Raw genomic sequence first — 13642 nt, 5'->3', positions numbered from 1 at the left:
TGCACGCTCCACACCGTCCCCCCACGAGTACGGACGCCGGATACCATCCCCGCGGGCGTGGCTACTTGACGCCCTCGCGGTGACATTCTCGCCACGGATGTAGCTATTCACCTGCCAAGGGGACGGGCCTGGTGACTTCAGGGGGGATGCGTCTTTGCCCCTCCGGGGTCACACTTGCACTGTCCCCCCAAGCCCCCAGTCGCCTGCCCCATGGCCGTGCAGTCCGAGGCAGAGAAGAAGCCTTCGTCGCTTGAGTATAATTCGCTTTTTAATGAGAACAACGTGTGTAAATGACAGAATGCCACCGCCGTGCGCAGATGGCGGTCACAGAATACCCATCAAATTCCTTCTGCCCAAGGAAGGGCGGGGGGGAGGACGAAGGGGCGCCCGCGAGCCGGCAGCCCCCGGCCCCCTCAGGCCCGCGGACGATGGGGTCACCGATGGCGGCCTGCACACGCCTCCTGAACGGTAAGCAGAGATGGAAAAGCACAGCAGCAATAATACTGGGTCAAGTCCTTCCTCGCGTAAAACATCTGAACTAATTCATCAAAGGTATCAAAAATATACCCTGTAAACCAATACATCATGTACACCTGCCTTTCCTTCCCACCGCCGCGGCAACCATGTGTGAGAACAAACGGTCCGGTCCCTCCGAGCCTCCGCTCGCCCCAGACCCCACCTGGCCCTCTCGCCCGCCCATCTGGCCTCACTGGGTCGGCGGCAGTCTCGCTGACTGGGGACGAGAGCGCCGGGGGCTGGACAGCGCCTGTGTCCGTCTGTCCAGAGCGATAAGCGGAATGGGGACGGAGGGAGGGTGCTGCTAGCTCAGTTTAGACTTTGGTTCCAAATGCGTTAAGGGGGGAGGCAGTGGCATGGGAGGTGCGTGGTCATCCTGCTTTGGGTCCCTGGCCGCCCCGGCTGCGTGCGTGTGGCCGCCACACGCCGCCGCGCCCCCTCCCTGGCCCCTCCCCTCCCGAGCACCAGGTAAACATCCCCTGAGTAAGGTCACTGCACAGGGCCAGCCCGGGGCGGGAGTCGTAGTTAAGGCTTTAGACAGGCAAGGATGCCGGCTCTGGACGGACGGACGGACAGGCGCGCAGGCAGACTCAGGGGCTCCTTCCTCGGTGGGGGGGGGGGGTCGGCAGCGGCCCCCTCCTTGCCCGGCTGCTCTGGCCGCTGGCTGGGCCCCGGCACCGCCCCCCAGCCCGTTCTGACGGTCACTCGCTGTCGGAGAGCGTCTCGTACTGTGAGCAGAGCAGCGGCTTGGGCTCCTCGTCCCAGGCGTGGTGGGGACCGGCAAGGGGCCCGCTGCCCGCGGGGAGGCCAGGCGGGGGTGGGGAGGCCATGACACCCGCCTGCAGCCGCATGATCAGGGGGTTGTAGGGAAACGGTGTGGAACCTGCCGGAAAGACCAGGAGAGACGACCGGGAGGCCCCCTGTGAGCTGGGCACTGCCCGTGGGCCCACCCGCCGACCTCGCTGGGGACTGGGCCTCGGCCTCCCACGTCTGGCCACGGTCCCGGCGTGACTCCCGCGAGTGGCTCAAAGCTGCCCACCTCTCCCCACCGACACCACGTCCCCCCCACTGTGCCCGGGGCCAGCTGTCACCGGGACGGGGAGGGGCCTCCTTGCTGTTCCCGCGCCCTCGCCCCTCGGGTCTGTTCTCTTGCAGGCGCTTTCCACCTGGAACCTTCCAGGGGCTCCTTGTGCCCGTGAAGAAAACCCGGCTTCCCGCAACCTGCTGAGCCCATGGGATCGGCCTTCTCCATTCACCCCCCGAACCTGCCCTCCTCTCTGGTCAGGGCCAGAGGCCAGACCACACACTCCGCACACAGTAGGTGCTCAGGCTGCTGGCCAGGCCCAGTGCAGATGCTCCCCCCCGACCCCACCCAGGTGACCCGCGCGCTGCGCTGGGGACAGCGACAGCCCGCCCAAGCATCGCGCCCTGCCGCCCACCTGCGGACGAGGGCCGGTCCTCCCACACGCGGCTGGTGAGTGGGGTCCGGCGGTTGCAGTCCCCCTCCGAGTGCACCGAGGAGACGGAGGGCGGCCGGTCCGCGGACGCCAGGCCCGGGGCCGGGGACTTGGCTTTGCGGCTGCTGGGTCTGCCAGAGACTTTGGCCTTCCCGCCACCACCTGCAGGAGAACACACGGGAAGGGGCCACGTTAGACTGTGCAGACGGCACTCAGGGTGGGGAGCGGGGGGGGGGGGGGGGGGGCTGGGGTGGGTGAGGCCCTGGACGCCTGTCTCCCAGGCCCCCCCAGAGGAGAGAACAGCAGCTCAGCCGTGCTGAGAAGCCAAGGTCGACCAGATGGACAGACCCAGAACCGACTAGGGAAGTGAGCTGAACTACTTTCAAAGCCCCCTCGGGCTGCCCTGAGGCCCACCTACCCACCCAGGGGCTGATACCCCGAACACGAAGCCTCAGGCCTCTGACTTGCCCCTGACCATTGCCCCAGGGCCGTACCAGGGCCAGGAAGGCTGTAGACCTTCCACAGAGAAGCCAGGACCCCTGAGGCCAGGCCTGGGCCCCCATTAAATCCAGAATCTTCCTGGGAGCAGACTGTCCAGGTCGGACAAATGGGCCTGAGGTCTCCTTGCACAGTCCTTGTGCAGATATGCAGAGTGTTGCTCAGGGACATGGGGCAGATGGGGAGCTGGCCCCTGTGCTCTCCCTGACTCATCTGAGTTTGGGGCTGGCACACAGACACTGGTCTCCTCCCCCTCAGGTCCCAGGCCAGCCAGGGACACACACGGTGGCCCCAGCAGATGCGGAGCCAATGGGCCTGGCTGCCAAGAGCCCAGGGGTCCCCTTGACCCACACAGAGGCGGGTCCTCGCTCTAGCCTGATCTCCCCAGGAGACACAAAGCTGGGCCCGGACGTGGGCCTCCCGGGGACCCGTGTCCAGCAGGGGAACAAGGCAGGGCAGGGCTCGGACAGCAGGGAGTGTTTTTAGAAAAGCAGCAGCTCCTTCAGCCCCAGTGGGCAGGGGGGGTGGGGGGGGCTGGGGCTGTGCCCGCCCAGCCTGGGATTAGCTGACTCCAGAACCACGTCAAACACACACAAAAACACAGTCACAAGCTCCAAAGCTGGATGGGGTTGGTCAGAGGAACGCGGAGGCGCGAGATTAATGACACCGGGGGGGGGGGGGGGGGTGGGGTGGGGGCGGGCGGACGGGGCGGACGGGGCTGGAGGACCGAGGCGGGGGAGGCCTGCAGACCTGGCGAGGTGAGTGCGTGTTCGCTCCGTCCGTCAGCAGCGGTTATGGGCATAGCAGCGGGCAGGCTGGCACTGGCATTCAGAGGGTTAAAAGCGTTGGCGCTGAGCGGGGGCTCCTCCCACTGATCATATTTACCCATGAGCGCCTTTCTAATAATGGCCTCCAGCCCCATGTTGGTGCTGGCATGTTCCTGCACCGCCTGGCTTCTGCAGGTCATAAGGCCTGGGAGAGAGACACACACACACAGGGGCCAGGAGGGGCCAGGGGGACAACGGAGAGAGGGGGAGAGAAGCGGAGAGAGGGAGGAGAAGAGAGAATACACAGTGAGCACATTTTGGCAAAGCAACACGTTGATCGCCCTATCCCCCCCCCCTTATTTTCCTGCAGTGGTGATCGGGGGCGGGGGGCTCCCTCGGACTTGGGCCCCGGGGGGTTGGGGGGTTGGGAGGCGAGATGACCACCCCCCCCCAGTTTCTCCTACCCTGTCCTCTGGGAAATCGGAAGCCCTTCTGCCCCCCGAATCCCAGCTGGGCCTGCATCTTTTTTAAAATTCCAAGTGGCTTGGGAGTGTGTGTGTGTGTGTGTGTGTGTGTGTGTGTGTGTGTTGGCAGCAGAAATCGGAGGGACGCCCCATCTGGGGACACACAGCTGGGAAGCCAGGGCAAGCCAGAGCCTGGTCCTGGGTGTGAGGAGTCTGCTCGGGGTGCCTGGGGCCGGCAGGGGCTGAGGAAGAGACTCTGGCAGGGAAGGTGACCCCCGCGAGGCCTGGGACCCCCAGCCCCCCACCGCCCGCCCTCCCCTCTCCCCACACTGGGCCTAGCTCTCCACGCCCCCCCCCCCACCCCTCCCTGCCTGGGAGCCACGAGGAGAGAGAGGTGCAGAGACGAACGGTGAGGTGGGGAGGTAGCCATGCAGTTATGTGCGTGCGGGGGACAGGGCAGAGCTGGAGACAAATGCACGACCACCCCCAGCCCGGCCACCTGCTCACAAAGCGGTCGAATCGACAGACCGGTCCCAGACAGGCCCCTGCAGATGCCCACCGCTCGGCCACGTGAATTAAGTAAGCCTGTTTTCATCCACCAGGTATCCTGCCCCTTTCTCATCTTTCTAGTGAATCATTCCGGGGCCTTTCACAAGCCGGGGGCATGTGTCTCTTCCTCAGCATCTCTGTTAAGCCAGCAAAGCTCAAGCCCCCTCCGCCTGCCGGCCTTGGGCACTGTCTGCATGGATTTCAAAACTTCCACTCTGGTGAACCATGTGAATACCAAGTGGCCAGGGGACGAGTCTTTCCGACCCCCAGCTCATCAGCCAACTTCCCTGATGGCTTCTGTGAGGCTGGGAGGGACACAGAGGCTTTGAAAAATGTCTGAGGCGCCTGGGCGGCTCGGTCGGTTCAGCGTCCGACTCCGGCTCAGGTCATGATCTCGCGGTTCGTGGGTTCGAGCCCTGCGTCGGGCTCTGTGCGGACAGCTCAGAGCCTGGAGCCTGCTTCGGATTCTGCGTCTCCCTCTCTCTCTCTCTCTCTCTGTCCTTCCCTCACTTGTGTTCTCTCCTCTCTCTCTCTCAAAAGTAAATAAACATTAACAATTGTTTTTAAATAAAAATCACAGTTCTGTGTAGCAACTGTTTGCTCCCTACATTTTCTTTTTGTTTTCTTCCTTTCTGCTTCAAACTTGTTCACAGCCAGGGACACCCTCTCCACCTTTTTAGCTGCGTCTTGGCCACATTTTCCTCAGCACTTCAAAAAAACAAAAAAAAGAGGTGGAAAAAAAAGCCACATTCTCCAAGAAAGAGCAGGATTTCCAGCAGGGGTGAACAATCACAGATGTTCCCGAGCCTTCCACCCAGGGCCACGGGTCCCCAATCTGATGGTGCCAGGCAGACAGGAAGCCTGACCATCTCTGGTTACCAAGGCAAAGTCTGATGCAGGGGCTGAGCAGCAGAGACCGGGGTCTGGGGAAACTTTTGTGTGTGGACTAGACTGCTTAAAAAAAAAAGCCAAATCGAGTTTACGTAGAAGTCTTAGCTTCGCTGCACCGCTGCATGGATTTCTGCATATACGTACACGCCTACGTACTACGCGTCTAGTGCCTGTGTCACGATTTGGAATGTTCCGGAAACATTCATTTCTAACCATATCGTTGGTTTGACCGAACCGTCTCCTGCCTGTTGTCCGAGGCTCAGCGAAGCCCCCTGTGTCTAGTCTCTGGGTAGACAGGCGAGCCCCCCACTTGGAGGCCCTGATGACCTCCAGTGAGGATAAAATGCTGGTCTTTCGCTCACCACGTTCCCAGGGTTCAAGACCCCGATGGCCCCAGGAAAGGCCCCCCATCTCCCCTCTGCTCCTCTGGCCTCAGGCTCCCACAGAGCCCAGAGGCCACAGCCCTGCAAACACCCCCGGCACCTCCAACCCCCCTAGACAGGGTCCTGCCCGTGGAGGCGCCAGTCCCCAGTGGGCTCTGGGCTCAAGTCTCCTCTCACCAGACTTTCGAAGCCGATTCCACAAAGCCCCGCCACGAAGCAGTGGAAACACACACTGCGGCCCCACCAGGGGCTGGGGATCCGACCCCGGGGGCCCCCCAGCCGCAAACCATCAAAGCGGGCTGGACTTTTAAACACGCGTGTGAGTTTTCACCCATCTCTGTCACCCGTCTTCGTTGTTCCCTCAGCTCCCCGGGGGGTTCGAATTTCTGAGTGAAGCCGATGCTCTCTCTCTGAGAACGCTCATGCGGACCCTGAGCGAGCCTGGGCACACCGAGCGCACGCCCACTCCCCGTCACACTCCAGTCTCCCCCCTGAGGCCCCGGCAGGGACTGCTGCTTCCACATGGCTGTGCGCCCCTAATCCTGAAATCAACACACCAGGGGGCCTTGCGGTGTAACTCCAGTGTAGACTCCCTACAAAGCCTCGCCTTCCGTGTGAGCCTGTATCCCCACCGCCGGTTTGCAGAGTCCACAGCGGGGGACACAGCTGAACTAAGAGAGGCCCTCTGTCACCGTGACTGTGGCTGGGGCGAGGGCCCCAGCGGAGCGGCCTCCGAGGCTGTGCCCGCTCCCCGAGTCTCCTTCCAGGTCCCACACACCCAGCCTAACCTCCCCAGCACGCAGCCATGACGGGGGGTGGCGGAGAGAGCAGGGAGGGGGCCGGTGGCCGTGTAGCCCGGGCCGGACGCTTACCTGCTCCGGTGATGGCGGGCATGTTGAAGATCTCCGTCCCGGGCTGGCCGATATCTGGAGAGGCAGGCGACAAGAGGCAGGTAAGGCCTGCGGGCCCACGGGTCCGAGGAACGCACCCACCCCCGCACGGTCCCCTGTCGCGTGCAAGCAAGGCGCACTCTGTGGGGAGCTTGTTCAATGTACACAGAGTCAGCAGGTCTGGAGGCTGCAATTCTAACCAGCATTGTGCTAAGGGGCGGAGGCTAAGTTAGGATTTACTTCCGGTAACCGCGTAAGTGGGGAGGAAAAAATCACAAACACGAGGAGTGCTGTGAACAGGGGACACACAGGGCCCTTGGGTGGGTAAGACCCCAATCCCTGGTTCCCAGTAGGGGCTCCTCACAGACCCGCCCATCTAAGTATTCGCCGAATGCCGGCTGTACCCAGGCACTGTTCTGTCCCGGCGGGCACCCGAGGCAGAGACGGAGACCGCCGGGCTCCCTGAATGTGCGGGGAAGGGCCAGTGGGGGAGCCGGGCAAGTACCCCGTGGGTTTCTAGCACCGTGCTGGCTCCCAACCCCACGGGGGCCCCGGGTTCCCAGGGCAGTGGGCTCGCCGCTTACTGTATTCTGGCTCGTTCCGGTTGTGGGTGTTCAGCTTCTTGTTGATCTCCTGCTTCTTCGATTTGACCATGGCGGAGTTGCTCTCGGTCAGTTTGCTGAAGAAGGCCGGCGGCTGGCTGCTGTTGCCTGGAGATTTAGAGCCCATTCTGCTGCGAAGATCAGAGAACCTAGGTCAGTTTGTTCAGTGTGGAGCTTGCATACCTTGGATGATGGGGTGCTTACTACCTGACCTGCCTTAGAAATTCAGAACCGAGCCTCTCCTACCCCGTACCTACATCTTTCATCTCTTAGGGACCACGGCTCCTGGAATCTTCTCTGTAGTTCACCTATTCCTGGGCTCAGGGTGTCTCTGGAGAGCCCCAGCTGCTCTGGTGGGCCATCCCTGTCTACCTGCAACAGCCCCTGAAAAAACTAGACATGTGCTCAGACCACATCCTTCCCAAGGCCCAGGGACCTGGCTTTCTTCTCTGTCTCCACCCCGCCCCCCGATTGGTGCAGCACATTTAGCTCATGGTTTCTCAGGTGCGCCAGCAGCAGGGGCCTGGCCTGAGCCAGGAGGTGCAGTCCACAGCACAGGAAGCTGCTGTGGACGCCCCTCCAGCCGTTAACCCGTGCTCTGCGGGTCTGAGATCTCTCAGCCGCACACAAGGCCCTGTGGACCCCCAAGTGCACCGCGGTGGGCCAAGGCCACGAGTGGGCCAGAGGCTGAGTCATGAGCATCCCGGGGGCGGAGTGGGGTGCCACGGAGGTACCTGGGCTCTGCCTGGTCCCCGTCCCGGTACAGCAGCGGGTACATGGCGCTTCGGGGATGCCCAGGCTCTGCCATGCCCTCGGGTGGGGACACGGGCTCGATGGCATCCTCACTGCTGCCCAGGGCGGACGTCTTGCTGGGCTCTGGAGACCTGAGCAGAGAGAGGGTCTGTGGTCCAAGTTCGGCGCTCTCTCCCCCGCAATGATGTGGGGGACGTGTCCCTCTCCCGCCCCCTCCCAGCTCTGCCCTCCCCTGAATCTTTCGGCACGGGCTGGAGAGCCACTGTTTCGGGCGTTGCGGGCCACTTGTGGGCTCTGCTGTGTTTCTTCTTTTACAACCTTTTAAAAACGTAAAACCACCTGTAGCTCATGGGTTGTGGGCTGGATTTGGCCCACGGGCGGTAGTCAGTTGACCCCTACTGCAGCGCATGCCCGGTGCCCCACTGTCCCCCAGAGATGTCCTTCCCGCCCTCGTGGCTCGCTCATGTGGTGCCCCCCTTCGAGTGGCTCCCTTCGTCCTAGAGCTGGGGGGGCGCCCTCTCCTCTCCAAGCCCTAGTGCTCCCGGGGGAACCAGAAGCGAGTACGTGTGCCTGCAGGGAGGCTGTGCTCGCCACCCTCGGCTCTGGTTCAAATCCCGGCTCTGCCACTCACTGGCTGTGTCCCCGGAGATGAAGGAATTCGCTTCTCCGTACCTCAGTTCTTTCACCGGTGACATGGGGACAATACCGCCTACACTTCCTGGGGTTGTGGTGAGCATCCCGGTTAACACATGGTGCCTGGAGCCCACAGAGCGTGACGGACGCGTCAGCTATTATCTGTCAGCACCGTGGCCTTGAGCAAACCGCCCGCCGTCTCCCTGGGCCTCAGTTTCTCATCCGTGCAAGGACACCAGGCAGGCCTCGCACTTGGCCGAGCTCAGCCCTCCTACAGCAGGCACCTGACAGAGGTGCCCCAGGAGCTAAACCGCAAGGGTCACCTGCCCCCGACGCTCACCTCTTGCCCCCTTCACTGTGGGGCGAGCCGCGAGCCGGGGCGCCATGGTCTGGGGGCGGGAGGTAGAGGTCACTGGGGGGGCGGCGCAGGTCCAGGACCGGGCAGCTGGCTCCAGGGAAGGAGTAGAGGGGGGCCGGGAGGGGTGCGTTGAGCTGCTGCGGGTGGTGCCGCGTGTAATCCTGTGTGATGACCTCCTGAGGGCCGAAGGTGGGGGGAGGGGTGCGGGGTCAGGCAGCAGCCATCCCTCCGGAACCTTCTGGGCGTGCAAAGGCTAGGCTGCGCTTTGGGGACAGAGCCCGGCTCAGTTCCCGGCTCCCTGGGTGTTTCGGGCCTGCCCACGGCAGCCTCAGCGTCCCCCTGTGCACGGGATGGGGGGCTCCGTGTCAAAGTGGCGGGCCCTACACGGGTCAGGTTCCAATGGCCAGCACGCGGGAGACGCGGATCACGAGCTCATGCACCAGAGGCTCCCCAGCTGGGTGAGGGGGCGGCTTCCGCATCTGAGTCTGAGAGTCTGGAATCCCTGACCAGCCTGTCCGCGCCAGCCCTACCTCCCTGGTCCAGTCTGCCAGGACTCGGTTTACCCACTAGACCGAGAGGCTGCGTGTGACCCTCCCCCTCCCCCGGGACCTCATCCCCGCCCAGGGCCGGAGGCAGAGAAGGGGTAGTTACGCTGATGTGCTGTGCCAGGGTGACCACCCTCTGGTGACCTTTGACCCCGGGGGTGGTCTGGAGCAGCGGGCTGGACGAGGGCTGGCTCTCGGGCAGCGGCCGCAGGTGTGGGAGGTGCGCGGCCTCACCGCTGAGCTTTCCGGGGCCTGCGGGCGGAGCAGAGCTGGTCAGGCTGGGGGTCGGGGGTGGGGGGGGGGGGGGGACCCGAGGCATGAGCCTGGCTGGGGGCGCGGTCCCTGCATCCCGACTCTGCCCTCTGAGCGTGGGGCTGGGCCAATTCCTCGGCCACAGGGGCCTTGGTTTTCCCGCCTGTGTGATGGGACAACGGCCGCCCCTGTCTCGCAGGGCTGTGGCGAGGGAGGTGCCGGGGTGAGGCGGGGCGCTACCTGGCTGCTTGTGCCGCAGGTCCCCCTCCAGGTGGCTCTTGTCGAGCTCCTCGAGGTGCTTGGGGAGCCCCTTGTCATGGGTCAGGCTGGGCGAGCTCACGGGGCTGACGGGCTCCACCCCGTCGGGGCTGTAGCTGCCGCCGTGGTAACCTGCAGTGGGCGAGGCCCCGGGTCATGTCTGTGCCAGGACCTGGGGCCAGGGCCACCCCACCCGGCCCGCCCTCCCCCGCTGGCTCGGGCCCCCAGATCAGACGGGTGCCGTGGGTGGATGGGTAGAGAAAGGGAGCCAGACCGGGGCTGCCGGCTGGCTGGGGGGGGCGGGGCGCATCGAGAAATGGGGGAGATGGGGTGGTGGGGTGAGAGAGAGAGGCCGTTGGAGGAAGAACGCAGACGGACACACAGGGAGACAGGCCAAGAGACGGACGATGACCTAGGGACAGGGGAAACACAGACCCGGATGGTGGGGGCTGTGAGGAGGACGAGTCTCCAGGGGAGGCAGTGCAGGAGTGAGATCAGCGGGGGGCGGGGGCCAGGGAGGGACCCTAGGGTCCCAGGACCCGGTCTGGGCCACAGTCCCTGCAGCCCCCCGGGCCAGCAAAGAGGAGCCCTGAGAAGGGGCCAGAGGTGGGAGACGGGGCCCGGGACTATTCTTCTCCCAGGGGCTGCAGGGTGGAGGCCAGCAAGGACATGTGGGGCCGGGGCATCCCCGAGAGCCCCTCACGGCCCTGGCAGAGTGCAGGGGTCATTTCTTCCTGGAGAGCAGTGTGCTCCCCTGCCCTCCCAGACAGTCTGCCTCGCGGGCGTCCTCCAAAGCAGACTCACCCACGCGGCAGCCGGTGGCAGCCCGAGCCCCTCTGCAGCCCCACTCCCTCTGCTCCCCAAACACAGGCGCAAAGGTTGGGACATGGGAGGCGCAGTTGAAGTCAAAATCACAGATCCATTCATTAAAGGAAAAAAAGCGAAAATCCAAAAAAATATATATATATATATCATGATAAAACAATGTGAAATGATGAGGCGCCCCCAAATCAGAGGGGGTGGGCGGCAGCTTGAGGAATAGTCATCATAGCGTGCAATCGACGAGGACGCGTTTAAAAACAAAATACCAAAACCAACGTAAAATGGGGGGAAAAAAATAAAAAGCAGAGATCTGAAAATATCTTTAGGCCACAAGACGGGGTGGGCGGGCGGCGGGTCCGGAAGTCTTACCATCGCGAGGGGAGTCGTTGGCCAGCGAACCTCCTTCTCGCGGCCCTTTATCGTGAGCAATTTGACGCATGATTATCGCGTCTATGAAGGTGGCCGCTGTCAGGGTGGTCTTACCCAGAGAACGGAGCTCCAATTCCTGGATGGAAAAGGGTTTACTTTGAGTCTTTTCCCGGTGCGGGTCCGCGGCCGAGGCGGGCGGCGCAGGCTGGTCCGGGCTGGCGTGGTGGGGTGCGAGGCTCTTTGCTGGGGTGCGGGCGATGGCCGTGTGGCTGGAGCCGGGGGGCGCCAGGGGCCGCGGCTCGGAGCCTTTGCTGGGGGAGGAGGCGGGCTCCAGCCCAGAGCGGGCTGGGGGCTTGGCAAGGAAGGCGTGGCCAGCGTCCGCACGGGGCCGCTCGGGCCGGGCGACCCTTGGGGCCTCCTTGGGCAGCAAGACAGGCTCCATGAGGGTGGGGTAGACCCCGTCCAGGGTGCCACCCAGAGGACAGTGGGTGGTGGGTGGGAATGTGGCGGCCGGGCGGACAGGCGAGGAGGCAGAGGTGGACCTGGGGGAGGAGAGAAGGCGGTCAGGGGGCTGGAGCAGTGCCCCCACTAGGGGCCCAGGAGGCCGAGGCGGGGCCACTCCCTCACTCCAGCACCCTGATGAGTCCCCACTGCTCGCAGAATGAACCCGCCCTCCCGACATGGCCTTACCCACCCCACATGCCTTCACTCACTCGCTCACTCATGCATTCATTCATTCAGTCCGTCGTTCCAAGACTTCTTACTAAACACCTAGTACGTTGTCAGGCACTGTTCTAGACAGTGTTCTAGACCTTGAAGGACATGGCAGCGAATGAACCAGACAAAATCGCCTTACGTTCCGGTTGAGCAGACTATATACAAGTTAACAGAGAAGTTACCCACGCCCACAGCCTGGGAACCGGTCAACAACAAGTCAGGGTGACGGAGAACGGGAGGAGACTCTCGCGCTGGCAGGTGGGCGAGGGTCTGCTGGGGGCGCTCGAGGAAATGCACGCACCACAGCTACGTGAGGAGTTGGAAAAACAGGGGCAAAGGCCCCGAGGGTAGGCGGCGTGGGCGGTTAGAGAACAGCAAGGCTCTCGGGAACTCCGCCCGGCCCTGCTCCTCTGGAGGGTCACTTGCCTCTTCCTCCAAGCAGCCTTCCCCAACTGCTACGGTCGAGGCCGTAAGCCCCAGGGGGGACCGGCTGGGGAGAAGGAATGCACAAATGTACCCTCTGATCTTCACGGGGTAAACGTAATTATCCCCACTTTGCAGATCAGGACACTGAGGCTTGGATGTGAACCGGCCCGACCCCAGCCCTGTGGCCTCTCCGTCAAGCCCAGTGATGCCACGAGGCGGCGCCCTGCCCTTTGCTGACCCTCGCTCCAGCTGCCAGAGGGAAAGGCTCGATGCCCGCATGACAGTTTCTAACTGGCTTGTTGCCAGTGTGCACAAACCACTTTGTGCTGAGCCATGATCTCGCTCTAAGCAGCCAGGTGCTCCCGCTTCGTGTAGCTGCTGAGTAGTTGAGTCAGTGAGGACAAAGCCAGTGCTTCTGGGAAACGGGTTGTCATTTTTCCCAACTGGAACTGTGGTTGGGGGGTGGGTATGACTTAGAACAGCCAAATGGCGGGGGCGGTACTCGTATGAATAGAAGCTTTACCTCGGAAGAAACGCCTGCCTCCAAACAGGACTCTGGGCAGGGAGGAGTACGGAGCCCCCGCCCCCTCGCATCAGGCAGCTCTGCCCGCAGTCCTGGGGGTGGGTGTCATCAGAAGGGACCTGACCTGGGCCCCCTTATGAGAGTGACTTGACTCTGGGGGGGGCACACATGGCCTAAAGAGCCTCTCTCATCTTAACAGAACCCCTAGGTTTTGTCCAGGCAAGAGGGACACCTCCCCCAAGTCTGGGGAGGACCAGAAGAGTCTCTTCCCACAGCCCCCTCTTACGTGTCCGTCTCCTTTCCACAGACTATCCCTGAACCTGACAACCTACTCACCTACTCATCCACCTGCCCACCCAACCTGCCACCCACCCACCCAACTCACCATCTACCCATCCTTCCACCTACCTACTCATCCATCCATTCATCCAACTCACCATCCACCCACTCACCCAACTCACCATCCATCCATCCATCCATCCATCCATCCATCCATCCATCCACCTACTCATCCACCCACTCACCCAACTCACCATCTACCCATGCTTCCACCTACCTACTCATCCATCCATTCATCCAACTCACCATCTACCCATCCATCCATCTACTTACTCATCCACCCACTCACCCAACTCACCATCTACCCATTCTTCCACCTACCTACTCATCCATCCATCCATCCATCCATCCATCTATCCACCTACTCATCCACCCACTCACCCAACTTACCCTCTACCCATGCTTCCACCTACCTACTCATCCATCCATCCATCCATCCATCCATCCATCCATCCATCCATCCACCTACTCACCTATCTCACTCAACCTACATCTATTCAGTTAGCCATCCACCCATCTATTCATCCAGCTCCATCTGTCCATTCACTCACCTGTCTAACCCAACCACCCTTCCATCCACCCAACTACCCACTCATCCACACACCACCCACCCACCTATCCATTTCTCTC

At 62.5% G+C, this 13642-nt stretch overlaps 1 protein-coding gene across 27 annotated transcripts in view; it reads right to left on the bottom strand.

The window, feature by feature from the left end:
- Window positions 1-252: 252 nt before the first annotated feature.
- NCOR2 (nuclear receptor corepressor 2) overlaps window positions 253-13642 on the bottom strand; it is a 212196-nt gene continuing 198806 nt past the window's right edge. For 11 of the 27 annotated variants that reach the window (XM_053206157.1, XM_053206158.1, XM_027044349.2 and 8 more), the window contains 11 exons: window positions 11008-11549; window positions 9799-9948; window positions 9413-9558; window positions 8744-8937; window positions 8443-8526; window positions 7752-7901; window positions 7000-7148; window positions 6398-6451; window positions 3222-3443; window positions 1956-2135; window positions 253-1399 (listed from right to left, as the gene is read on the bottom strand). In XM_053206157.1, the coding sequence (XP_053062132.1) occupies window positions 1218-1399; window positions 1956-2135; window positions 3222-3443; window positions 6398-6451; window positions 7000-7148; window positions 7752-7901; window positions 8443-8526; window positions 8744-8937; window positions 9413-9558; window positions 9799-9948; window positions 11008-11549 (2053 nt within the window). In that variant the 3' untranslated portion in view covers window positions 253-1217. The remainder of the gene's footprint in view (window positions 1400-1955; window positions 2136-3221; window positions 3444-6397; window positions 6452-6999; window positions 7149-7751; window positions 7902-8442; window positions 8527-8743; window positions 8938-9412; window positions 9559-9798; window positions 9949-11007; window positions 11550-13642) is intronic. The other 16 variants (XM_053206166.1, XM_053206167.1, XM_053206170.1 and 13 more) reach the window with 9 other exon arrangements.

The sequence above is a fragment of the Acinonyx jubatus genome, chromosome D3, assembly GCF_027475565.1.
Source record: "Acinonyx jubatus isolate Ajub_Pintada_27869175 chromosome D3, VMU_Ajub_asm_v1.0, whole genome shotgun sequence".
Taxonomy (NCBI): Eukaryota; Metazoa; Chordata; class Mammalia; order Carnivora; family Felidae; genus Acinonyx; species Acinonyx jubatus.
This window is presented reverse-complemented; position numbering and strand designations above follow the sequence as displayed.